General features: G+C 53.5%; 10 protein-coding genes across 10 annotated transcripts; 6 read left to right on the forward strand and 4 right to left on the reverse strand.

Annotated features, from left to right (window-relative positions):
- Positions 1 to 173: 173 nt before the first annotated feature.
- Positions 174 to 650, forward strand: AB675_1016 (uncharacterized protein; the record flags this gene model as incomplete). Its single annotated transcript, XM_018138923.1, has 1 exon — positions 174 to 650. The coding sequence occupies one exon, from the start codon at positions 174 to 176 to the stop codon at positions 648 to 650; it is 477 nt and encodes a 158-aa protein (XP_017998185.1).
- An 87-nt stretch (positions 651 to 737) lies between these two features.
- AB675_1017 (uncharacterized protein) lies at positions 738 to 2075 on the forward strand (the record flags this gene model as incomplete). The annotated part of the gene is made up of 1 exon (XM_018138934.1): positions 738 to 2075. The coding sequence occupies one exon, from the start codon at positions 738 to 740 to the stop codon at positions 2073 to 2075; it is 1338 nt and encodes a 445-aa protein (XP_017998159.1).
- A 525-nt stretch (positions 2076 to 2600) lies between these two features.
- AB675_1018 (uncharacterized protein) lies at positions 2601 to 2954 on the forward strand (the record flags this gene model as incomplete). Its single annotated transcript, XM_018138944.1, has 1 exon — positions 2601 to 2954. The coding sequence occupies one exon, from the start codon at positions 2601 to 2603 to the stop codon at positions 2952 to 2954; it is 354 nt and encodes a 117-aa protein (XP_017998036.1).
- Positions 2955 to 5492: 2538 nt separating this feature from the next.
- On the forward strand, positions 5493 to 7496 carry AB675_1019 (uncharacterized protein; the record flags this gene model as incomplete). Its single annotated transcript, XM_018138953.1, has 1 exon — positions 5493 to 7496. One exon carries the CDS (start codon positions 5493 to 5495, stop codon positions 7494 to 7496), a length of 2004 nt encoding a protein of 667 aa, XP_017998182.1.
- Positions 7497 to 8221: 725 nt separating this feature from the next.
- On the reverse strand, positions 8222 to 9067 carry AB675_1020 (uncharacterized protein; the record flags this gene model as incomplete). Its single annotated transcript, XM_018138965.1, has 1 exon — positions 8222 to 9067. One exon carries the CDS (start codon positions 9065 to 9067, stop codon positions 8222 to 8224), a length of 846 nt encoding a protein of 281 aa, XP_017998207.1.
- Positions 9068 to 9611: 544 nt separating this feature from the next.
- AB675_1021 (uncharacterized protein) lies at positions 9612 to 11579 on the forward strand (the record flags this gene model as incomplete). Its single annotated transcript, XM_018138975.1, has 1 exon — positions 9612 to 11579. One exon carries the CDS (start codon positions 9612 to 9614, stop codon positions 11577 to 11579), a length of 1968 nt encoding a protein of 655 aa, XP_017998017.1.
- Positions 11580 to 11900: 321 nt separating this feature from the next.
- AB675_1022 (tRNA-aminoacylation cofactor arc1) lies at positions 11901 to 13265 on the reverse strand (the record flags this gene model as incomplete). Its single annotated transcript, XM_018138986.1, has 1 exon — positions 11901 to 13265. The coding sequence occupies one exon, from the start codon at positions 13263 to 13265 to the stop codon at positions 11901 to 11903; it is 1365 nt and encodes a 454-aa protein (XP_017998043.1).
- Positions 13266 to 13730: 465 nt separating this feature from the next.
- AB675_1023 (Aspartic protease PEP3) lies at positions 13731 to 14993 on the reverse strand (the record flags this gene model as incomplete). Its single annotated transcript, XM_018138997.1, has 1 exon — positions 13731 to 14993. One exon carries the CDS (start codon positions 14991 to 14993, stop codon positions 13731 to 13733), a length of 1263 nt encoding a protein of 420 aa, XP_017998074.1.
- An 866-nt stretch (positions 14994 to 15859) lies between these two features.
- On the reverse strand, positions 15860 to 16941 carry AB675_1024 (Cytosolic Fe-S cluster assembly factor NBP35; the record flags this gene model as incomplete). Its single annotated transcript, XM_018139007.1, has 2 exons — positions 15860 to 16824; positions 16878 to 16941. The coding sequence occupies 2 exons, from the start codon at positions 16939 to 16941 to the stop codon at positions 15860 to 15862; spliced, it is 1029 nt and encodes a 342-aa protein (XP_017998094.1).
- A 1067-nt stretch (positions 16942 to 18008) lies between these two features.
- AB675_1025 (Phosphatidylethanolamine N-methyltransferase) lies at positions 18009 to 21032 on the forward strand (the record flags this gene model as incomplete). The annotated part of the gene is made up of 4 exons (XM_018139018.1): positions 18009 to 18180; positions 18231 to 19130; positions 19157 to 20859; positions 20955 to 21032. 4 exons carry the CDS (start codon positions 18009 to 18011, stop codon positions 21030 to 21032), a joined length of 2853 nt encoding a protein of 950 aa, XP_017998124.1.
- Positions 21033 to 25317: the final 4285 nt, after the last annotated feature.

Genomic DNA, 25317 nt, shown 5'->3' on the forward strand with positions numbered 1-25317 from the left:
TCTTCCCTACGACCTCGCTCTCTATCAAGGCCGACCGTGTCGCGCTGTTGATCACTTCGTGTACGGCAAGAGTCATCCTTCTAGAAGGATTCCTAACCATTCTTGCAACTACCGAGATCACCGTCAGCAGTGTCTTTGACTCCTGAGCATCCATTTGGTCGCGTCAGTAAGCAATGTCCGATGACGAAGCTGATCCCGAGCTGCTTGCGCTGCTCGCTCAATCTCTTGGTCTCGGTCCTAGACCTGAAGCCCCTCCAAGCACTGGTGTATTGAAGTCAGCAGAGTACATCTACGATAATGCCATCGATGTCGCCATCGTCACTCATGGCACGAAGCAGGCCGCGGTCATGCTCTACGAGCAGCTGAAGAAGCGGCAGTACTCGACCTACGACTGGGCAAGGCATGAATTGCATCCTAAGCCAAGGGGTGGCGAGGCGACTGTGAACTTTATCTTCACGATGAGCATTCTCAATTTCAGCTTTTGGTCCGATCTGCCCGAGGATCAGAGGTTTGCTGTAGACTACAGAGGTAGGAAGTGGACAGGCTATTGGAGTCTTGTCGCTGCGCTACAGAGAGCTCTTGAGGAAGGTCAGTACACCGTGCCCAGATACGCACCACTCCCTGCCACGTACAGCAGACCGAGTCAGTGAAATGCAGTCCGCTCACAGGTAAGTGCTCCATCGCAGGCTATCCCATAACCACCCCGATAAGCTGGTCGACCTTGACCGACGACGAATATGGCACATATTTTCCGCTCTGCCACCAATGAGCCAATGCCTCTTTATGCCGAGCGAGTTCACCTCCTTCGCACAGCTTTCGATCTGGATCCTCTGGCATTGATAAACGAAGCCAACCACTCCGCCGCCAGGCTAGTCAACCTCCTGACATCCGACTTCCCAAACCACTTTTCCGACACCGACACGTTCGCCAATCGCACCGTCAGTCTACACAAACGAGCACAAATCCTCGTCGCAGATCTCTGGGCGTGTTTTCGTGGTCAATGCTTCGGGAATTTCGACGACATCGGTACCGCGCTTACCATGTTCGCCGACTATCGAGTGCCTCAGATGTTGCAGCGACTAGGTGTGTTGAGGTACAGTCCTCGACTAGAGACCAAGATCCGACGTAAGGAGATCTTTGAGTCTGGTGAGGATCTTGAGGTAGAGATCCGGGGCTGCAGCGTCTGGGCTGTGGAGTTGTTGAGAAGGGAAATTGTGAGGTTGGGTGGGGAGACGTGGGAGGTCGAGGTTGAGCATGAAGTTGATGAGTGCGAGGCAAAGCCTCCGTCAAGTGTGGCTGCAAGCTCAGCTCTTCGACACGGCGCAGTAAGCGGCGGCATCATCGTATCACGCCCACGCAAAAGCATTGATGCAACAGCACCGGATGCAAAAGTCGACATCGAATCCTCTGGCACCAAGCCATTGGATGCGAACGCTGAGGTCACTGACCCTATATCGCGGACAGGCACAGAGTCCATCAAGGCTCTGGAAGCGGTCTCACTACGTGACTCGAACGCAGAGACCGATACAGCAGACGTTTCGGCACCAACAATGACCACGGGTCTCCCCACAACGCCGTCAGCCGTGCCCTCGTCTGACACTTCCGCAGACCCACACTCCATCGCAGCCGGCAATGCAATCGACACAGCCGATATCAGTTCACCAGCCGAACCATCGATGGAGGCGACCGAACCACATCTGCCAGCACGATCTCCATCACAAGCAACCGAATTGCCAGCCACAGCGTCCGAATCACCAACGATGCCACCTCTTTCATCCTCCGCATCCTCAGTTCCCAAGAAGGAGAGAAGAAAAGTTCAGGTCCACCTCAATGCCGTCCTTTTAGACTACCTTCTTTACGACACAGCCAAAGAGCTCGAGGCGCAGGACCTTGCAGAGACTGCGGCTGGAAACACACAGGCGCTGCAGGAAGAGCAGCAGCAACTATCACGGACCCAACGACGACAAGTGCAATCGGTAGAGGAGGCAGTCACTTTGATCCGGATGGGCCGAGGACCCTACCGCACCATCGATGTAGGAGTATTTGGTACTGAGCTTCTGCGTCGCCGAGCATAGCACACAATCGCATTTCACAGGCAGGCACGAACCGAAGTTCCAGTCCTCGGAAAATAGCAGCATCCCGCTCCTGCGAAGATAAGGGTAGTGCACAAGAGAAACGTAGCAGATAGCCCAAACACTTCTGCCCGTCAAGGGCCATCTGGAAATGCAGCAAACGCGGGCTCTCGATGGTCTCCTTCATTCTCTGGTCTCGTCTCGACAGTAACGATGGAGGAATCTGCACTTTGTGTCACCAAAGTCCCGGACTGGTCTGCAGGACCTTTCGACGATCCAACATCCAATCAAATGAACGCTTCTGCGGCGCTTAGCAGCGCCCTGTTTGTAAGGGCTTGAGTCTACAGCGCCACAGCCCTATACTGCGCAACGGCTCGGAATCCTTTTCCTCATGGCAATCGCACTTGCCCTCCGCGGCAGTCGACGTCAACCCCGATAATTCGCTTGGGCACACTGGGTGTGTCATACGAGAAGACATGTCTGCGATGCGAAGCCCCTCGACATCGCACAGGCACATTCATATGAGCAATGGCTGGCGTCATTGACCGCCGGCCATATGATTATGCCCGTCTCAACGGCAACACCCACGAGATACGACTCATTCATCTCTTCCGCACTTTATCGGTCGACGGCTTCATCCAGTGTCGTTTGGAGACGCTGGAATTGTCCAAAGCAACCAACCTCAGAGCTCTCTCTTATGCATGGGGTCCCGAGCAACCTAAGCGTCAGATCATTGTTGACGGCAAGCTTCTCACAGTGCGCGAGAACCTGTACGACTTTCTGCAGGCGTACAGCAGGAAGTCAAAGCTCGCAAAACGACGAAATCTGTGGATAGACGCGATATGTATAAATCAATCCGACATAGAGGAGCGCAATCATTAGGTCCGGTTGATGAGCAGCATCTATCGCCAAGCGAAACAGGTCGTGATCTGGCTTGGGCGAGATGCGGATATCTTCTTACACGAAGGAGTTGGTGTTGACTATTTTCACGTGCTGACTTACTTGTACGAAGTTTTCGAAGCATGGAAGGTATCTGAGCGCCTCGATCGGCGTGCTTCACAGGAGCATTCGGGTCGGCCGTGGCGTCCGAACCGTAGCATATGTGCCCTGGGCCCGAGACTGGATATGGTCATGTCATGGTCAGCACGCAAAGCACTGAATGCCCTCGATTGCCTCACGAGGCGATGTGTCTACTTCATGTATCCATGTGGCGTACCACATGACCTATGGAATGCACCATACTTTGGACGACGGTGGGTATACAGCGAGATGTTGCTTGCGAGGAATAAGACAATTTTCGCAGGAAGCAGCTTTTTGTCATGGACGAACATGAGGCTCTTGTATGAGCATGCAGAGAATGGAGAAAGAAGTTCCTGGCCCCGTCACAGGTTTCTGCGCTCTCTGCTCGACCGCTCAACAAATGAAATGCCTCTGGCGTATCTTTTGGAACACTACAGACATTCAAAGTGTCAAGAGGCCCACGATCATGTTTACGCCTTTCTTGGAGCGTGTTATGATGGCCAGAGCTTTCCTATTGACTACGGCTGTAGTCTGTTGGAGCTCTCACTCGGCACAGCTCTCTTCTGTGTATCCAGGCTTCAGTTCAACGGAATTTCGTCGCTCCAGGATGCTGCAATGGTACGCAGATCCGTTGGCGCCCTTGCGGATGAATGGCAGCTGGGAAAGGACCGGCTGTTGTCGAACCGAGCGGCTGCCGTCGCAAGTATTCGGAGTCGAATCGTTGGCTATACGGCCGAGGCCGTCTTCAGGTGGCCTGCAGGAAAGCACTTTGCTGATGAACACCTTGTTTGTGTTTCGCTGGAGCAGATCGATGCCCCTATAAGGGACTATCTGGACCAAAGTCCCACATTTCGAAACGTGACACACGCTTATTACCTTAACGCAAGCGGCAGATATTTGCGAGATGAGCTCTTGCTATTGGAGTGCCGCAAAGATGAGTTCCACGTCTCAGGTCAAATTCTCATGACATACGGGGCGGGGCGAGGTACTGCTGCCGCCAACCTGTATTCTGTATTCTACGGCCCAGATGGTCTGCCAGAAGTCTACACCAGGCCTCGTCTTGGGGATCATATGGACATAGTTATATCCTTCACCGACTCACGATCTGCCTTATTCTTCTCGGTTTGCCGACGGGGCCACAATACCAACACATCCGCATCGCAGCTCTAGGTGGACTGTACGACCCAGAGTCCTATCCTATACAGCCTGTCGACTTTGAGAAAGTCATGTTTCCGCGGGGCTACCACCTCGGCTTCGATGTTGTCGAGAGAGCTACGTGGACGCCGCCCGATCCGAGCGCCTACACGTCACGCGACGAGCCCTTGCCGCATGTCGTTGGTGTCCCTCCATCGCATGTCATTAATGTGCCTCAGTGTGGCATCCCAGCTCAACAGAAGCGTGCAGGGCTCTTGCAGGTTTTCGTCCGCAAATTGCCCCGTGGACTGATACCTGCATCCGACGAGGAAAAAATGAAGACCTTGCGATCCAGGGCATATGCGAGTCAGAATTCTTCACAAGAGGACTTGCTCAGCTTTGAACTTTGCAGACAAGACTGAGTTTATGGCACAACGAGAAGAAAGATAGAGTACCGAGTGACAGGTCTTGACAAGTTATTCTGCTCACCTTCGATCCTTGCCCACGAGAAAGACCACATGGCTTGACAAGAGACGGGATAGACGGCGTACAGAGCAGGGTAACCTCATGCGGCCCAGCGACAGCGTTTGCTTGAAGTGTTCCACCAGTAGGCGGCGAAGCTGTCTACGCTTTGCCTGAATGAAGAGTACAGGAACAAATAGGGAAGCAAAAGTCCAGTCGTAGATACCTCTCGCCTGCCCGGGTACCTAGACAGATAGGTAAGTCGTTTAGCCCGGCTGTGGTCAAACTGTGGATCTACGGGCTCGGCAGAAATCTCTGGTGGACGTACCTGCCTACTCGCCAACCTTCAACTATATCGGGTTCCGGACTGCAGTCGCACCTGACGACTTCCAAGCGCTGTCAGCGCAAGTGCGAGCGTAGGATATGGGCGCCTTCCGCCGAACTTGGGCCCGCCTTCGAAGCTTGGCGGTAGCGACACCAAAATCCCGGGCTGATCTGCAGGACCTTTTGACGTGCATGATCATCCAATCAGATAAGTGCTTCGTGAAGCTCTGGACAGCGCCTTGTTAATGAGGACATGCATCGACGACACTGCAGCCTGAGAATGGTCTATATGACAGCGACGGAGTAGTCGAATATGGGCATCATGCTCGAAGCTTCTGTCGGCGCCAACAGTGCGTGTTCCCACAAGTTGATGTGAGTGGTGGAAGCTGTCAGTCTGGCTTCCCATTTGGAACGGCTCGCAAAGAAATCTAAGATCGATGCGAAGCTAAAGCATCACAGAGGTCTTTACAGCTTGGAGCGATGACCACTTCCATTAGTCGCCAACCGTACGAGTACTCTGGTGTCGACAAAGATGCCCGCGAGATACGCGTCCTCGATCTCTTCCCCAAATTGACTAGCGATGGCATGATCCAAGGTCGCCTACGAACAATAACACTCAGCCCGGTATCAGATGACCACGTTCTGGACTACAGAGCTCTCTCATATGCATGGGGCAATCCTGAGCAAGACCAACATCAAATCGTGGTCGACGGAAAGCGCCTTGAGGTGCGGGCAAATCTCCATGACTTTCTCCAGGTTTACCGCAAGGATATAACGAAGTGGACCAGGCGAATGAAGCACCGCACCTTGTGGATCGACACAATTTGTATCAACCAGGCAAACGTCCATGAGCGTAACCATCAGGTGTGGATGATGAGTGACATTTACAAGCGAGCAGAGGAAGTTGTGACATGGCTTGGTAGGGGTATCGAACTTGCCTCTGGCTGGGATCTTCGCCTGTTCCGCCTCCTGGCGACAGTCCACAGCCCTTTGACAATGCTAAATCGAAGCAGCACGGAATTGCTCTCGAGTAACACATTCATAAGGCGACTATTCAGAAGCACCGCACTGATGCAGCGCCTTGCACGACTTCCATTGAACAGGATGTGCGGGAGGTCCTATCACCATCTTCTGAAACGATCAATGCGCTCAGCGACCATAGAGAGCGTACTTGCAGCGCCATATTTTGACCGTCGGTGGGTTTATGGTGAGATGCTGCTTGCAAGGAAGAAGACGATATATGTTGGCACCATTCGGATATCCTGGCCAATTGTAATGCTCCTATGGGACTACGCTGATAACGACGACTTAAACTACATCGACGTCTTGGACAAGTTGACATTGAGGGGTACAGCTCTAGAGACTGCGTTGAATTACTATCGCCGCACGCGATGCCAAGAAACCCACGATTACGTGTACGCCTTTCTCGGATTCTGTAACAACGGCTCATCCTTTCCTATCAGCTATGACTGCAGTCTCATCGAGCTCCTGCTCGGAACAGCTTTGTTCTGCCTCTCTAACCCGCTAAATCTCAGCGATGGGATGGCGTACCTAATGTCACCGGACTTTTCGAAAGTGTTTGAACGTCTCGCGGAGTTGTGGATGTTGCATGAGCAGATCGCGTGCGGCCCAATGACTGAAGCTGTGAGCATTGGCAGGCGTCTTGCCTGCTATACAGCTCAGGACTGCTTCAGCCATCCAAGTGAGACCGATTTCCTGATAGATGGTTCACATTTCAGTTCTGTGTCGCGGTACGAGTATGTGATGACTTACGATCTCTTCTTCGACATAACGGAGTCTGGTGCCAATGTTGTGACCAGCTATTTTGACCAAGTGCTTGCGGCTGCTGGGGCGACACACGTTGTTACTTGCCATCGCGATAAGTCGGTCACCATGGTATTGCTGTCACGATGCGAGGGCCCCTGCTGCCAAAGTAGGTGCTTCAAAATTCTGGGCCGACTTCACGGCAGGCGAGAGTACACATCTCTCGCGAAACAGCCCCTAGAGCGCCCGGATCACGCAAGTGATGCCCACAAGTTCACGTGTGCTACAGAGATATACGGCCCAAAAGGTCTGCCGGGCATTCACTTGAGACGGTCAAGTAACCACATTGGAAAGCCCAATCTTGTTGTGTCTGAATTGAGGTCTGCTGTGATCGTCTTCGGTCTACCGGGCTGGACTGGGTACCGGAACCTTCGTTTGTCAGCGCTGGATATCCTCTACGATCCTATGTCGTTTGCGATTGAGCCAATCATGTTCGAAGAGGTTGAATTCCGGGGTACTTTCGAGGGCTCAGGAGACTCGGACTCGGATGACACAGGAGACTCATCATCGTCCATGAAGCTAGTGTCGATGGAGCGAACATCATTCTGGCAAAAAAAGGGGGTGCCACCTGGCTCCGATCGCAGCACACTGGAGGAGGAAGAGTCTGACGATCAAGTCTCGTTCAAGACAACGGAATCCGCTTGCCTTAGCAATCTTTAGACCGTGGTCGACGGGACCGAACAGCAGGCATAGGCCACATGTTTTATTACTGCGCATATCGCAGCAGCTACGAGATCGGATGGCATGTGCTGTTCATCAATGGCAATGTCATCAATCAAGTCAGAGCCACAAATATGATGGTTCTGGTGGTGACGTGGCCTACCTTTACCTACTTCTCTGCACGGAAATATATACGGCTCGCTGATTGATAGAGGATGAGAGTTCTTCGGCACTCTTTTATGATCTTTATTAATCTAGTACTTCGATTCACCGCGAAGATATCTAGGCCATGGCAGCAGACAGCTCCGTGCGGCGCGGGTCATTCGAGTTGTCTGCTTTGAGAGTGTGACTCGTGGTGTGCGCTGTCACTGCGTTACTTGGATTGTGCATAGGTAGCTTTCATGGGATCTTCGGCTTGGGACGTAGGACTCGCTCTGTTTACGATGTCCGTGTATGTTCCTGACGTTGTCGTGCCGTTGTCATCCACAATGATCTCGTTTCTGTCGCTGGAAATGCATCGTCCGCACAACATCTTTACAGCCATGGTACATTCAGTGCAGGTTTCGCTTAACGATGCCCTTCCATTGACTATCATTCCAGTTCCCGTTGCGCCTTGCGTCCCGAGAACAGAAATAGATACACATCCCAGGTCTACGTGCCTCGAGGCTGTTGATCGAGAGCTAATTGTGCACATCCCCCAGAGTTCCCGCTGAGACCTCTCGGTTTCATTTCAAAACCACAATCAACAACACCAGAACAACAATCAGCACCACGATCGTGGTCATCCCCCAATTCTCCTTTGCCTTACTGCTTACACCCTTCAGCCGTTTTCTCGCGCCATCTAAACGTCCCTGATGCCGATCGACACCTCGATCCACCTGATCCAAGAGTGCAACTTGCCCTTCCAACTCATCGCCCACCTGCATCGCCAAATGCCGTTGTCGTCCGATCGACTCGGATAGAGTGTCGAGCTGGTCGTCCTGTTCTTGCAGGACTTGTTGGTGGCAGCTGTGGATTTGCGTGTTGGTCATATCTGCTGTTGGGTCTGGAGTGGGAGACGGGTCGTCGGTGTATCGCTGAGGAAACAATGAAGCGCGATTGGGATCATCGTCTTCTGGTGAATCGTCCAGCGAATCCTGGGAAGGGTCGTCGCGGAAGCGGACATTCTTGTTTGAAGCTGACAGGCTGTCTTTGCCGCGCAAGCTGGAGGATTTGGTCATGTTCGGTCGGGCACCATGTTCTTGACTAGGTCGAGACCGGGCGTGCGCGAAGTCGTTCTTCAATGTAGGGTCATTGGGCGATGTAAGCGTCGTCTCTGCTGTCGTCGAGGCATCGCCATGGAACTGTTTGGAAAGATCATGATACTGGGATCGCAAGTTGGAGATCTGGTCGTTGTCGGAAGAGCGCGAGGCGAGGGACTCTATGCCTTCGCGGAAGGACTCGAGGGAGCGGGAGATGTTTGAGTCTTGGGAGGGATTGGGGTCGAGGTTAAGTGAGATGGCGCGTTGGCGCTCGAGGAGAGAGAGCTTGATGTGGTCTGCTAGGAGCAGGAGTTGGGAGGCGTTGGACATGGCGTGGGCCGAGCAGCAGGGCTGCTGACGGGCACCGGCGGCAACTGCGGTGGGCTACGGAGCCGTCTTGATGCTGCCGGACGTCTATCGGTGGGGAATGGTCAATGAGAGTCAGGTTCGGTGATCTTAGTCTGACACATCGAGCAGCGTAGAGTTAGGTCGGCCTGTGGTATAACGCAATGTAGCTGATGAGTGCAGACATGGAAGGATGGATGTCGTTGCATCCGCCCACCTCAGGCCCCATTATTCCGTCACTCTTCATAGGTCACGGCACCGGCCTCCCGAGACCTTGGCAGCGGCGTGGGGTAAGCCCGATCTTGCCCTGCGGCAAGCGTCGAGTCGTTCCTGCGTCTGTCAAGGACACTGCATGGGATGTGCTGGCATATTCCCGAGTGCGACATCTGTGCCACAGTCTCTTGATCAATCGCTGCCAACTGCTACAAATACTTTGAATATACCTACATGAATATGATGGGACCCCTCCGGTTGCCTTGATCGATACATTCCCTCTCACCGCATAGCTTAATACAACCTACCATACACAATGAGCACCCCTCCGTCCGCCTTCTTTGGCTACGGTCACCACGACGATGACGAGGTCGAGCCACTTGACAGAGGACTTCAAGACCACCTCGAGTCACTATTCGCAGAGTTCCACCGCCCATCGACACCGCCGTCCCCACACCTGACCTACCCAATCCGCACGCAATCCGCTCAACCGCGCCTTATAGCATCCGCGCACGTACCATTTGCACAGGGCCTGCCCGTTCCAGAACCCAAGATCGACCTCCGTGACCTGGACTATGTCTCCGACTATGACCCGCACCTCATGTGTCCAATATGTCACGTTCCCTTCGTCGACCCAATCGTCCTCGACTGCGATCATACCTTCTGCCGCCAATGCTACGACGAATACTGCCGGGAGCCCGATCCACGCGTCCAATGTCCCACATGTAGAGCATACATTCTTGGCCGCCCGCAACGCGCTTCCCGCCTGATCGTCAACATGTGCGACGACGTCAAAGTCCGCTGCCCAAATGACGACTGCGAGGCTGTGCATGCACGCGGATATATGGAGAGACACGCGATCAAGGAATGTCGGGAGTACCCCATGGACTGTCCTGGACGGAATTGCGACAAGAAGGTCAAGCGCAAGAACTTCATCGACGGCACGTGTATCCACAGCTCACACATCGAATGTGATTGTGGCGCAGTCATCGAGCTCGGACGCGGCGAATGGCTGAAGCACAAGGACGAGGACTGTCCTGCAACCGGCGTTAAGTGCGAGGCTTGTGGCGAGCGCATCACCGTCAAAGCCTACCTCGCCGGCCAGAATGGACACATCTGCCAGGCAAACATTACAAGCTACTGTCCAGGCGTCGAGTTCGGGTGCAGCACGAACATCCCTTTCTCATCACCCGAAGAGCTGGAATTTCACTCTGTTGGCTGTCCCTTCGCTCGCTTAGCGCCACATTTCAAGAAACAGGCCGAGAACCTGAAGTCCGTGACAGAGCAGCTCGCCCTCGCAAAAGTTCGCAACGAGGTCCTCGAGACGGGCCTTGACAAGATCAACGACATCATCAACAATCGCGTCCTGCCCGTCCTGCCCACCGACGCCGAATCCAGCGTCGACACACCAGCCCGCGTTCCCTCACCAACCCTATCCATCGAGGAAGTCCCCCGCATCCCCTACGAAGACTCCCCCGTCCCACCAAACCTGTACACGGACCTCGCCCTCCCAGCCCACCTCAGACCACTAACGCCCAACGTCGTCAACCACCACACACCCCATCACCGCTCCCACTCCCAACATCTCGAAGCAGAAGCAGAAATGCAGCACCTCGCCCACGAAATCTCCCAACTCCGCGACCAACTCCACGGCCTGCAAGCCAACCACGCCGAAAGCAGCATGATGCACATGAACGAAACGCTCCGCCTGAAGGAAGAGCAGGCGCAGCAGGGTGCGGGCCTGTTCAGTATACGTGCACAGGTGCAGTGGTTGCTGAATCGCGAGAGGGAGAGGATACAGATTGCGCATCATCAGGCTGCTGCGGCTCAGCAGGGACAGTCGCAACCGTCGTCCCAGGGTGGAGCGGGGGTGCCAGCGCCCGGACCTTCCTCCTCGACGACATCGCCAGCCGTGGCCGCGGCGAGACCGGTGGGTCTACAAAGAGGCAGGACGTCCATGGCGTCAAACACCGATCGGCCGTCAGAGCTGTTTCGCAATCCGACTGCGCCTGTCCCCGCTAGCGGCACGAACGGCGAAGGCTCAACGACCAGTACTAGAAGCAGCTTCAGCAATGCCGGCGTGGGGCTGATGGATGATGCCGCCAATGCTGCTGCTGGTGTGCCGATCAGCGGTGCTGTGCCTATGGCAAGAGGGAACTCTGGTGGTGTAAGCGGTGGCGTCGCTGTCGGTGTTGGTGTTGCTGGAGCAAGTCCGCGGATGGTTGGCAGACCTGGTGGCGGTGGGAGGAGGTTGAGTGGGAGTCAGGAGCGGGTGAAGTTGTAGGAGACGGATCATCCGTGGGATGAGTAGAAAGAGATGGGCGGGAGTAGAGCAGAGACATTCAACCGGACGACGGGGTTTTGTACGTAAGCTCGCTCGATCACGGAAGAGAGATTGGTGGTAATCTGATAATGCATGTGCATTCGATCGTCTTCTGTCTAACTTGGTATCATACTGTATCGAGCTATGCTAAGGGTACCGTATGCTGTGTGCATAATCCATAGTCTCATGCCGGTGTCATTTCATAGTACGCATCCCTGCATATTTTGCTGGATTTTGGCCTTCAAACACCCAATTCTTCCGTCTGGCTTTGGACCATGGCGATCATCGCACAACAGCGCCCTTCAGCGTCTTGACTGTGCACTTCCCCTTTCCCTTCACAATCAGGTCGCCTTTCTTGTCGCCCTCCATTTCGCTCTTGCCCGCATCGAACCCAACCACGAGGTCCTCCCCAGTGAAGAAACCCGGCTGGATCGCCTCCCACTGCTTCTTCTTCGGGTTTAACACTTTCTCCGGCCCCTTGCCCTCACCGTACTCCCACCCCTCGAAGAACACCGGCTCACCCGCCTCAGCACCCTCCGGAGGATTGACCAACTCCACCACCCGATCAGCCGCATGCGGATCGGCACCTTCCTCCGCTTTGGGGCTAGCAGCGAGGACCATAGCGGCAGATTTGATGGAGCGCATGTTGACGGGTTTGAGATTTGCGACTACAACGACTTTGCGGTCTTGCATCTCGGCTAAGGGAACGAGACCGTTGAGGCCGGAGCAGACGGTGCGCACTACTTTGCCGGTTGTTTCGTCGACTTGGGTGTGCTCGGTGCCTTCGGGGTCGCCCATGGCGATGGTGGAGACATACAGGGAGTCGGCGTTGGGGTGGTTGATGGCGCGGAGGATGTGGCCGACACGGAGGTCGATGAGGGCGGGTGAGAGAGGGGCTGTGACCGGTGCGGGTTTCTGTTGTTTGGGCTGTTTAGGGGCTTTCTCTTTCTTGGGTTTGGGTGCGGTGGGTGTGTCTGAGGCTGGGGCGGCGGATATGGTGTTGGTCTCGACATTCTTTGTGAGCTCCTCCTCGGCTGCGGCTGTATTTGGGGTGGACATGTTGAACTGAGGTGGCTTCGTGCGTCCGACGACGAGGGGTTTGTGTTCTTTTGCTGGCGACTTTTGGAGGTCGGCTGAAGCCTGTCGAGAGTGGTCACTCATTCCAGAGGATAGTGCGCTGTAGTTGTGAAGTGTTTGTGACGTCTGTCGAGGTACGGGCTGGTCGAGGTGAGGTTGTGAGTCACCGACTCTAATAGTCTGCGGTTTGGAGTTCTCGTGCTGTGATCTCGTCGACTCTTCGGTCTCGCAGGGCAACGTCGGCTCAACTGTCGTCTTCGACGCCGCTATGGCTCCAGAGATGGCTACTTCGGCGGGCGATCTGAAGGCTTGGTGAAGATGTGCAGGAACAGTGTCTAAGTCGAACTCGGAAGAAGCACTAGGTTGTGGATGGTGTATTTGCTCGCACGTAGTGCCGTCGTCGAAACAATGGAAGGTTGAGTAGCAGCCAGGAATTCCTGTGGTGGGGATGGCGATCTCAAAAGTTTTTCTCTCCGCAGAATCGCCCGTCACAATCATGTTGCCCTCCGACACATCTCGTTTGGCTTTGCGACGAAGTAATGAAGTCGTTTCATCGGCAGGGCTCGCCATCTTTGCCAACGTTGGATAAGATGCTACAGCTACGCATGCATTGATCCCGATGAACTCGTGAAGCCATGATGGAGACCATCGTGGCAGACTCGCAGCTGAAGCTCGCAGCACTCGCCATGGTCGAGCTTGCCGTGTGAATGCATGCCGGAGCGACTGCCACAGATACCCTCTCACTGCTACTTCCATCTGACGCAGTGCATGAGGAAAGTGCAAGACATCATCGAGACACCGAGGAAGGAGCCAAGGGTTCCTCAAAGCAAAAACGAAATTGCTATCGATAGCTACGAGGCAGACACAATGTAAGACCGCAAAAGTCTGGGAAGAAGGTATGTTTTCAACCGGTATGTGGACCGGGAAGCCTGTCATGATATAGTCGTCAAGTCTGTATAGTCTCTATCCTGTAAATGCCCAAAAACACCAAGCGCTAAGATGCAAATCACCACGGAACCCTCCCTGCTTAAACCATCATACGTGAGGGGCGATTCCTATCGAAGGATCATTGCCGCCCTGGAAGGCTACGAACTGAGACTTGAAGAAGACGTCTCCGTAGATGGCGAATGGAACACCCTGGTTCGACTGAAGACCGCCGAAGCAAAACGCTTCTCCAGTCTGAGTGTCTGTGCCCACCTCTGCAAAGTTCATGCCTGAGCCTGGTATTGTCGCGACATATGAATCTCCGATGCGGACTTTGAGATCTGGTAGGGCAGCATTGCAAGGGAAGATGATCCCACCCACTTGCTGATTCAGCTCTGCACCTTGCACCTGATTGTAGTACCCGACAACCATCTGCTCCTGCACGAGCATGAGGGATGTGCCTGTATCGATGATCGCCGATCCTCCATCGATGGGAATATCTCGTCCATTCACATTTGCAAGATCGGCCTGGACTTTCCAGAATCCTTCACTGGAGTCAACGGGGATTCGAGCTAGCTCTCCTGTGAAGGCGGACGAGTCGATTCGCCCAAATTCGTAAGCTCCTATCTTGCCTCCCAACAGCTGGGCTGTAAACACTGGTTGCGACAGGTCAGGAAGCACGTTTTCGAAGAATGTATTTTGCCTCTGAGGCTCGATTGTATTCAACTTGGAGAAAGCGAGTCCGACCAGTCCATTCGACTGGCTGTCGACGATGAAAGACTCTGAGACAACGTCCGGAAGTCCAATGGCTTGCTGGGCGACTGTTGACCCGCCAATATCGACCGTATCGACACCGACTGGTCCTGACACCGCTGATCCATCCCCATAGGTAACGTTGAACGTCGAGTCAGCCAAGAGGTTCTTGAAGGTGCTGGACTTGGTGGGGTCGTAGACGGTGTGACCCTGTTGTGCGCTAGCTGGCAGGTTCGTGTTGAAGATCCAGGTGTCCGAACTGCCAGAATCGAAGTTCATAATCAACTCTTGCCCTCCAATCGTCACGGGTGACAAAAACTGGGCATCGTTCTGTGTGCCGGCAGTCGCAACAGCTCCATCCTGGGTGTTTTCTGCCAAAGGCGTCGTCATGTTTGAGGCTGCCTTGAGCCGTGTCGCAATGTCGCCGTCATCCTTGAAAGTGATATCGTTGAAGCCGAATTTATTCAGCGCTCGCTTGTATGCTCGAGGACCATGTGGGCGATAATGCGGATTCGGTATGACTGGTACTCGGAACGAGCGCTTTTTCTGCTGTGAAATTGGGCTGGCCAAGACCAGTGAAACGAATAGAGCAACATAAAGGAACGAGGAGAATCTGGTCATGCTGAAGGAGAGTCGTCAAGTGCTGGACGTTGGTATAAATGAATGGCGACCTTGCCCTGCAAGGCGGTAGAATGAATATGAGTCCAGACTCGTTCGTACTGAAGAGAAGGAAAGAGACGACGGCACAATGAGTGTGTGATTGTATTCAAAGATTTGACAAGGCAGAAATGTAACAGGTGATGCTGGAGGAAACACTTCTACTATACTCAACATATCCACCGTGAAGGCCGCCCGGGTAGGCTGCGAGGGGTTTCCAAACACGGCATGAACCTTGGTGCCATGATCCACGCTCCCGCGTTCGACTGCAGCCACGACATGTGGCCTCGACTGGAATCGGTGAATCGTGGCAACTCTTTGCGGGCACACGTCTCAGGAGGGGCAGTACCAGAATACTGAATGGCCACTGCGATCACTGACAGCGGGGCACTCCGCCAGGAGGACTCTGGGTGAAGAGTTTTCCATGCAGCCACAACGTCGACCGGTCGTTATTGACGCCGTTCAGGAGCTGAGACAGAGCAAATTCTTCGGACGACGTTTCAGAATGTTGAAGGAGGTGAAGACTGGTACCCCACAATGTCAGGGGTGCGTCGCCAAGAGGGACTCTCGACCAATCGCGCTTGGTCTGGGAAGACTCCGCCAAACGTTGCTTCTTTCTTTTTGGATGTTCTGCTCCTGCTGCAACGTTTGAACGACGATCCGGCCGCGTGTTCGCTTGCATCGCAAAGGGCTTCGAAGTCGTATCAGTGGATATCACATGCCGAACAACACCTGACAGGCACGGCATCGATGAGAACCGCAGATCCAAGCACTTCGTACGGTTGTGATCCAGGCTACCGTTTTTGTGAACCGCAACAATCAGATGCCTTCTAAATCGGGCCATCTGGGAGCACCTCGTTGGGATCTTCTCCAACCAGTTCGCCCACTTTTCTGACCACATCTCGAAGCGCTTGTGTTGCAGGCGACTCTGGGAAGCTGTCCATGAAGCTCTCCCCGAAGTCACATGCCATGCCAATGCGCGGATCGAGAGGAACGGCACCTAAGAACGGTATGCCCATGTCTTTGCACAACTGAGCACCGCCGCCAGTCGTAGCTTTGAAAATCTGAGATTGGTGAGTGCATTTTGGGCAGACGAAACCAGACATGTTTTCAACCAGTCCAAGGACTCGAATGCCCGCCTTGTGGCAGAAATCGATTTCTTTGCGGACGTCCAGCAAGGCAACTTCTTGCGGGGTCGTGACCACCACTGCCCCATCCACTCCTGACTCTTTGAGGAACGAGTTGACAGACAAGTGCTCGTCTGATGTGCCAGGAGGGGTGTCAACGATAAGATAGTCGAGTTCACCCCACTCAACATCCTTGAGGAACTGTTTTATTAGTCCGTTCTTCTTAGGCCCTCGCCAGATGACAGCGTCGTCTCTGTTCGGTAGCATGAATTGCACGCTCATGACGCCTAGATTGTCGCTAACCCAGACAGGACTCCAGCCAGCATTGCTAACATGTATTGTTTCACTCTCCACTCCCATCATCTTAGGTATTGAGGGTCCGCATATATCTGTGTCCATCAGTCCAACTGTAGACTCCGGGTTGGCGGCGAATGCATGTGAGAGTAGTGATGAGAATGTTGACTTTCCGACACCGCCTTTGCCGGACAAGACTAGTATCTTGTGCCTTACGCCTGCGAGACGTTCTGTTATGATAGGTATGTCAGGATCAGGTCCTTTGGGCGCCGATGCGCAAATCGCTTGGTTTGGACAGCCGTTGCAGGCATCACCCTGTCCCGCCTGTTCTGACTCGGGCCCTGGACAGTGTTCGGGTTCCGGTGCGACAAGATCTGGTACATAGCGAATCAGTCAAGGAATCGTGGCATTCGGGGTCGATGCTCACCTGGCTTTGTTCGCAGATGGTTTTCCAGAGCATCGGCGACCGGCTCTTCGAGCGACGGCGCCATGGCTATCAGTCAGTGCAATCAGATTGACGTCTCCTCAAGCGACAAGTTCACTGAAGTGGGCGATATAGAGAGATAATCGAAACCTTCTAAATGTTTGGAGGATTTGTCACCAGGAAACGGAGAAACTTGAAGTACCGGAATCGCCACTGGTGGGCTTCAGTCGCGCGAGCACAAGGACGCTCGACGCGCTGAAGTCTGCGGGAGCTAAGGAAATCCGCACTTAAGATCTCCAAAGCCTAGGATTTACGACTCGAAGTCAGCTGTTATGCAATCATTCAATAATGGCAACGCAAGGGGATTGATCTACGCTCAGGAGAGTACGATGATGCGACCAGCGCCCGCGGGCGGCCTCGGAGACAAAAGAGGAGCCATCCCGGCACCCCCAAAAGATGTACCATAGGGCTGAGCGCTACCAGATTTACCCCTCTACTGACCCAAGATGGTCATTCTTTCCCTGGTGCTTTCAATCGAGGCATCAAGTACGGCCACGGTGCGTCATGCCTGTCAGTAGTCGGTAACATGCTATATGACGCCTTGTGGGCGCCTGGTCGCCTTTTGTGCCCGAGCTGAGGCTTGAGTACCTCGCTGAACTGCTTGCAGATGTCAACTGTGCTTCAAATGTTCAAGTTGGAAGGAACAGACATTCGAGCAACTGCCGAGAACGCATGCTGTCTCCCCACGATGAAAACATTTGGATCACGTCACCTTTCACATGTTCTTGTCTCCGGCTAAGCGATGGCCCCTCACCTCACGTGAAATACATTTCCGGTCAGCAACTTATATGGGCAATGGTCAAAACGAATACACGCCATTGAGGGTACGCGTTTTCTTCACAGTGCCCGCCCAACGCGTAGCCACATCTCGACTTCATTGTAGTTGTGCAGCGGACACCTGGCCCGTGGATTCATATTCGCTGGCGTCTTCGCTCGTACTCGTCTCTTCCACTTTTCCGGAGATCTTCAACAGCCCCGGGGTGGTTGCATTAGCTCACGATTCAACAGCTAGCTACGAACATTGCCATGAAGGCGCGGCAGTAACGCAACACTCTATCATACCCAGAGCTGGTCATGGCCGAAGCAACAGACAAAGAGGGGCTTCGGCAGCGTAATGCCCCGCTGCAAGCTAAGTCAACAGATGAAGCGCGGCAGACAGTCCTAGAGCTCAACGCTCTCGAAGACCAGAAAGATGTCGCCGACGAGAAGGATAAGAAGACTTTCGGCCGCACGCCCGACGGAACAGGTACGTTGGAGACCACTTGCAATGCCCCGACTCGTTAACACGCCTGGTAGTATTTACAGTTCCGTACACACACGACATGGTGTCGCAGTTACTGTCTCCATCGGAGCCCAAGAACATATCTGACATTGCAGTCTTGTTCGTTCTTGCCGTCCACATCTTCACCCTATGGGCACTCCCACCAGGCTATCGGATACCGGTATTTGGCTGCATCTATGCCTTCTGGAGAGCTGGCTACAATGTCGGCATTGGCTATCTCCTGCACATGCAATCACACTATCAAATGCTGGTGCGATGGGCGCGCAAATCCAAAATCTTCGTCAACCCTGCAACGGGCAAGAATCCTCGACCTGGGCTGTACCGTTTCCTCAAACGCGAGTTCGAGACCAAGATCCCGAAGGACTACGACTTCGCTGCGGCACCAATCGAATACAATACATGGCTACTCTTCAGGCGAGTCGTCGATCTGATACTCATGTGTGACTTTGTGTCGTACTGCCTGTTTGCATTCGCCTGTGCTCATCAGCCGGCGGGAGAGGGAACCCTCATGACTGTAGGAAGATGGCTGACCGGCACAACACTCTTTGCCTTCAACATATGGGTTAAGCTTGATGCCCATCGAGTGGTCAAGGACTTTGCTTGGTACTGGGGCGACTTCTTCTATCTGATCGACCAAGAGCTCATTTTCGATGGTGTCTTCGAGATGGCCCCTCACCCCATGTACTCCATTGGATACACTGGCTACTACGGGATGTCCTTGATGGCTGCCAGCTGGACTGTGTGCTTCGTCTCCGTCGCGGCTCATGCAGCTCAGTTCGCGTTCCTTGTCTGGGTCGAAAACCCTCACATTGAACGAACTTACAGCTCTCCACCACCTCGCCGACAGGTCCATACGCCACCACGAACAGCCAGTGGCCAGCGCCCGCCACCGTCAAGGACCGACACGGCGGAAAGTTGGCCCAGCGCTGGAAGTAATCAGCACCTGTCACTCACAACTTGCTTGGCCTCCAGAACATTGATTTTCATCGCACGACGGACTCCTCAATCTTCATTATACAACTGCTGTCGTTAGCTGTCACACTACTGACTCCAACAACGCCTGCCATTCGAGCACTCTTTGTCTTCTTTGCAGGTCTCTGCCGAATTTGGTACTCGGTTGGTATCGGCTTCTTACTCAATCGACAGTCGAACAAGAAGCGCTGGACTCGCCACTTTCTCAAATATGGTGAAAGCACTTGGGAAGCGTGGCGACAGTGGAAGGGTACATATCATCTCAGTATGACCATGTGCTACGCTTCATTCGTCGCCGCGGCGTGGAAAAGTTACACCTTCCCTGAGGACTGGAGCTCAAGCCTGGTACTATTCAAGCATGTCATCGGATCTGGTCTCATTGCGCTACAAGTTTGGGTGGCTGCCAGCATATATGGTCAGCTCGGCGAATTTGGCTGGTTTTTTGGCGACTTTTTCTTCGACCAACATCCAAAGCTTACTTATGGTGGTATCTATCGCTTCCTGAACAATCCAGAACGAGTCCTTGGACTGGCTGGTCTCTGGGGCATTGCGCTCATCACCAGCAGTAAGTCTATCTTCGGACTAGCCTTGCTGAGCCATACCCTGAGCTTGGCCTTCATTCAATTCGTCGAACGACCACACATGCAGAAGCTGTACGGACGAAACCTGCGACAGGATGCTGGCCTGGTACGTAGCCTGCGTCGATCACTACCGCCGCCATTCCGAGACTGGCAAGAGAACTTGGACAAAGTGCTCAGTGATTCGTTCGACCAAGTGGAAAACCTCTTGGACTCTGCTCGACCGAAACTCCTCGATGGAGTAAACCACATGGCTCACGAATCGAGAGAGTTCTTCAGCAAGTATCCGAGCCTCTTTCAGATGAATAGGTTCTCCTCTGAACTCGTCGGTATTGACACAGAGGAGTATTCTTTGGAAATCATGGGCGGCACCGAGCCATCGCCAGACGGCAAACACCTTCAAATCGAATATGGCTCGCCGATCAAAGTGCAATGGACCGCGCCTCTCGATCACTCCAGACTTGACTGGGTTGGTCTCTACAAGGTCTCCGACAACCCTTCCAAAGACTCAACAAAGGTCCCTTCGCAAGGCAGATGGATCGCCACCAACAAGGGCGAATTTGATCTCCTCAACTCCGAAGACGGTATTCTCACAAGCGACGCCCGCACAAAGCGCACTAGCCCTCACACAGGCCAGCCTGAAGAGTGTGTCACAGGCAGCATGCTTTTCTCCGGCGACAAGCTCTTCTGGACAATCGGCGTCTACGAATTCCGTTACCACCATGCCGGTAAGCACAACGTCCTTGCCCTGTCGCCCAGATTCGAGATCAAGATTCCACACTGGAAAGAAGAGGATCTTGCTGTCACTATGGGTCCGACTATGACGGCGCAGACTGAGGCGTATGTCCGTCAGGATATCGAGCGACTTTTGTTACCTGTCGTCCAGAACTGCTTCGATCGGGACCCGGACATTGCACCATCCACAAGTCGGGAAGTATTCGGAGGATTAGTAGAGAGGGACGGAAAGTTTGCGAAGCGGGTAGTGTACGCGTTGCAGGAGATGTTTGGGATCGAGTTTGCGCCCGAGGTGGTCAAGGCAGATGGCAAGGTCGAGAACCTGGCGTGGAGGGTTTGGGAGGCGAAGAAGGTTTTGGTGAGTCCCGACCTGCATTCCTGCGAGTCCGAACGCCTTCTGCCATGTGCTGATCACCGGACTGTGTAAATGTATACTGACGAAACATTGATCAGGCTCCTTACAGCATGACGCAGAGTCGTGGTACAGCTACGCCGGTCGAAACGTCGTCGCCCGTAGTTCGAATACAATGAGGAAGGATACTGCAGCCTTTGCAGCACCGACAAGTTTTAGAGCCAGAAAGGACAACAACGAGCCTCGCAAGCCGATTGCGAGAGGAGAAAGTAGTGGGTGATATGAATTGATCAGATCAGGCTTGCATCGCCACCTTCGCATCGGATCATCGCCTTTTCCCCCGTCCATTCTTCCACCTTAACAGCTGCATTGGGGATTCTGTGCGTCAGACACACCAAACACTGGCACTGGAGTGTAGATATTCAATTAGTCAACAGCGGTATTCAGCAAGCGAATCTCGCAAAGTTTTTGTGCAACTCCATTGGCACGAGTGGGTGTGTACATATATTCGAAAGGTCAGGCATGATGACCTTTACCTCCACAGCTTCCTTGATCGACGCACACCATCGTTTGTACATGCAACTGCGCTGTCCTCGAAGATCTTGGGGCCAGACCGAACATCCCGCACTTACTCACTGCACATGGCAAGGATCGAAGATCTGGCGGTAGCATTGGTGTCAAAAGCTTCCTGCTTCTACCAATAGGTCTTTTCGCTGCTGGTGCTTGAGTAGCGATGCAGATGACAGGCTCAATGAAGGCACCTCGCGCCATCAGTGAGGCTTGCCGTGGTTGCCAGCTGAACATCCCATCCGCGAGGGAGGAGTCAAATATTGTGACAGTACAGGTGTGGGACAGCCCGGTCATGCAGAGACTCGCGACCCCGAAGCAGGAGAGGCTCGGGTTGGAAGATCGTGAGCGACGACTTCCTGAGATGCTGCCGTCCTTCGATGTCGCTGACTCGCGGGACCATACAGGCCGGCGTTGCTGACGTCATTGACGGCGTTTACACTTCCTGCTGATTGAGTGAGGACCGTCGAATGGCCTGGTACATGCATCACACGCTGGCCCTCTGCTTGCACTACTCGAGGTCCCTGAGAGGATCAGGGGACTGCTCTGCATGGCCGACGGCAGAGGTATCGTCGCCAGTACCGGGTGCTAGCCATTTAGTCCGATCTATCAGGGTATAGTCACTGCTCCAGGTCCTAGGACAATTTACCCTTTCGAACTTAACGGATGGAAGAGGGAACGAGACAGTATCATACAGTATGTCCAGCGCTGCCATGCGAACGCCCTGCTGATGCGGTCTGCTTGGTAGACCAAGGGCGACCAACGGCGCCCTTAGGTCGGAGAAGACAAGCACAGAGTCATCATCACATCCACCACGTTCTTTGTATGGTTTCACGTAGATCCCGGGCAGTCCTCGTGTCCCGTATATCTCAGAAGTGAATGTGTAGCATGAGTGATTCCGATCGCTTTCCCGTGTTTGATGCAGATGACCCATGACGACGAAGCGAACACTTTCACGGTGTGATTGCACACTTCGTAACAGTAGTATGCTGGTATGTATACCCCGGCTGAAAAGGACATGCGTCACGTCTGAAGCTACCAAGAGCCGTCCGAGGTAGCTGTCACGCTGGGCATGAGACGTTTGTGCCACAAGGGAATCATAGCTGAGAGAAAATCCGGAGGGTATATACTCCGCTGATGGCTTGCGACGATAGGACGGCATGCGAATCGCGCCTTCAATCGGCAAGCTGAATCGAGTGTCGGTCGTATAGTCCGCTAGCGCTTCTTGAACAACACGACACTCCAACATATCGCTTGACAAGACTCTGTCGTGAAGTTTCCATACATCAGCTAGCTCACTAAATGGAGTTTCAATTTCATACAGGTCATTGTATTTGACGCTGGGCCCCTTCTTTATGTTACAAATACAGAAAAGGGCTGCTCCGAGCAATAGCTCAAAGAGGTCGCAGTTGTAGTTGACAGGAAACGCTGATCCATTGCTGCATGCCGCCAGGAATGCGTAGATATAGTCGTGACGCTGCTCACACTCTGTGTTGTTGAGTTTGGAAAGCAAAGAGTCCAGAGGGACTGCTTTTTGAGGTTTTGTGTATGGGACAATGAATATGTTATCTTGTAGCCAGTCTGATAACACGTCTCTCTCCGGTGTGTGTTTGTACACAAGCAAAAGTTCTGCCCATGACATGGAGACACTACCCGCAAGGACCCTTTTGCTCCTCGCTAGCAACAATTCGCTGTATACCCATCGCCGGTCGAAGTATGGGTTCCTATACAACGCGGTTGTTTTTGCCGAGCGTAACGATTGTTCGAGAACGAAATCGGAGCATTCACCGTAGAGAGATAATGAGTCTTCAACGAGGGAAGCGGCTTTCGAGTTCTTGTGCATGGCATACCAGCGCCAAACCCTCCGTTCCAGTCGGGTGAGCAGACTGTAGAGTGGCGCCAACAGGCTCAATCTAAATCGTTTGGTGCTGATCTCGACATCGCGCCCAAGCCATATCACAACCTCTTCTGCTTGGCGGTAAATGCTGCTCATCATCCACACCTGATGGTTTCGCTCCTGCGTGTCAATTTGATTGATCGATACAGCGTCTATCCACAACGTCCGATGGGTCTCCTTCTGCGGAATCTCCTTCCGGTAGATTTCGAGAAAGTCATGAAGATTTTGACGAACCATGAAAATCCTGCCATCCACAATGATACGACATTGAGGCTGCTGAGCACTGCCCCATGCGTACGATAGAGCTCTGAAGCCCAGCGCTCTGGATTCGGACGCTGATCTAAGCTGCAGTGTCCGGATGCGGCATTGTATCAAGCCATCAGTAGATAACGATCGAAATAGATCTATCACGCGGATATCGCGCGTCGTCTTATCCAAGCCGCGATACTCATATGGCTCGCGATCGATTACAGCGGCCATGGTCGCTGTATATTTCGTCCAGTCTCGGGAGATTTGCTATGTCACCTAGGCTCTCTCGGGACGTGTACAATGTAGCTCGCCCAACAGCTTCGATGCTGAAATCAGCCGAACGAGAACACGTCCGCGCATCGGCGATGTGCAAGGCGGAGGACTACAGTCATCATATCTTAGGAATCTGGAGTCTTCTGTAGCTCACTCCCAGGCTGCAGCGCCAGAGGATTGGTCCATTCTAGCTGGGAGCTATGAATAAACGTTCTGATTGGATGTTTGAGCAAGTCGAAAAGTCCTGCAGACTAGTGGGGGATTTTGGTGGTGACACAGACTGCAGATTCCTCGTGCCTCATTGCCGCTGCTGAAAAGGCAAGGCCGAGTAGACTGAAAGGCCATCGAGGCCGAAGTCCACAAGTTGACATTCTGAAGTCAACTTGTATTCTGCAAGCACTTGAGCAGTCGTCAGATGCAATTGCGGATCTCGACAGAGATAGCTCGAGTTGGTCAGTACGTCTACCAAGTCCGTCTATGGATATCTCTCTGGGTCAACCGATCCACTTTGAACTTGAATGGTTCGTTCCAATAGAACCCTAAGCTACCCACCTATCTCAAGGTATAGTACAAGTACAGTAACTACCAACCAACTCCTCACTGCGATTCGACTTCCAAGGTTATGGCCTCGGCAAGTTCGGTACGGAAGACCAGCGTTGTGTCCTCATGCCCGTGACATTGCTTGACCCTGTGCCGCGTGCAACGTCTGAATCGTAGCTGCTGCGATTGTGTCGAATCGGTCCGCCTCGATCGCTTCGCATGGCTGCATTTGCTCCGGTATACATTGCGTGACTAACTTGTAACAATGACCTGGCATGCAAAATGCTCTTTCCGACACGTTGAAACGACCCACATTTGTGTAGTGCGTGAGGGCCTCTCGAATGATGAAAGTCTTCATCACTCCAGCGCGCAAGACGTGTTCGTGAAGATTCCACTCATCAGCTAGCTCACTGACCGCGATCTCAAAGAAATCCCGGAAGTTCCCATAGTATTGTATGGCTCCAGCGGTCCTCCTCACAGCGACTTTATTGGGGGCAGAGCACAGCAGTGCTGATGCACGCCACGAAATTCGAGCCTAAAGGATTCGGGTTTGTGACGGTAACCACCGAGTTGGCTACACAATTTGAGGCCTGTAGAACCCTGGCGTCTGATACCAGCCCAGCATTTTCTAGCGCAATCAGGGCGGTTGTACAGCCAATAGCATTATTTGCTAGAGCCACTCCATTAATGTTGACCAGGCTGGAGCATGTGGATGGTAGGGTTAGGAGACAAAGGTCAAGCATGGCAATCTGGCTGGTGGCTACGCTAGAGGAGATGCCGAGAGCGGTGCTAGAGGAGATGCCGAGAGCGGTGCTAGAGGAGATGCCGAGAGCGGTGCTAGAGGCTGTGCCAGAGGTGTGGGTGATTACGGTAGAGGGTGTGGTGGCGCAGAAAAGGCCTCAGGTTACAACGCAAGCCGTAGGTTGTGTTCCGCAAAT

The sequence above is a fragment of the Cyphellophora attinorum genome (assembly GCF_001299255.1).
Source record: "Cyphellophora attinorum strain CBS 131958 chromosome Unknown Contig20, whole genome shotgun sequence".
NCBI lineage: Eukaryota > Fungi > Ascomycota > Eurotiomycetes > Chaetothyriales > Cyphellophoraceae > Cyphellophora > Cyphellophora attinorum.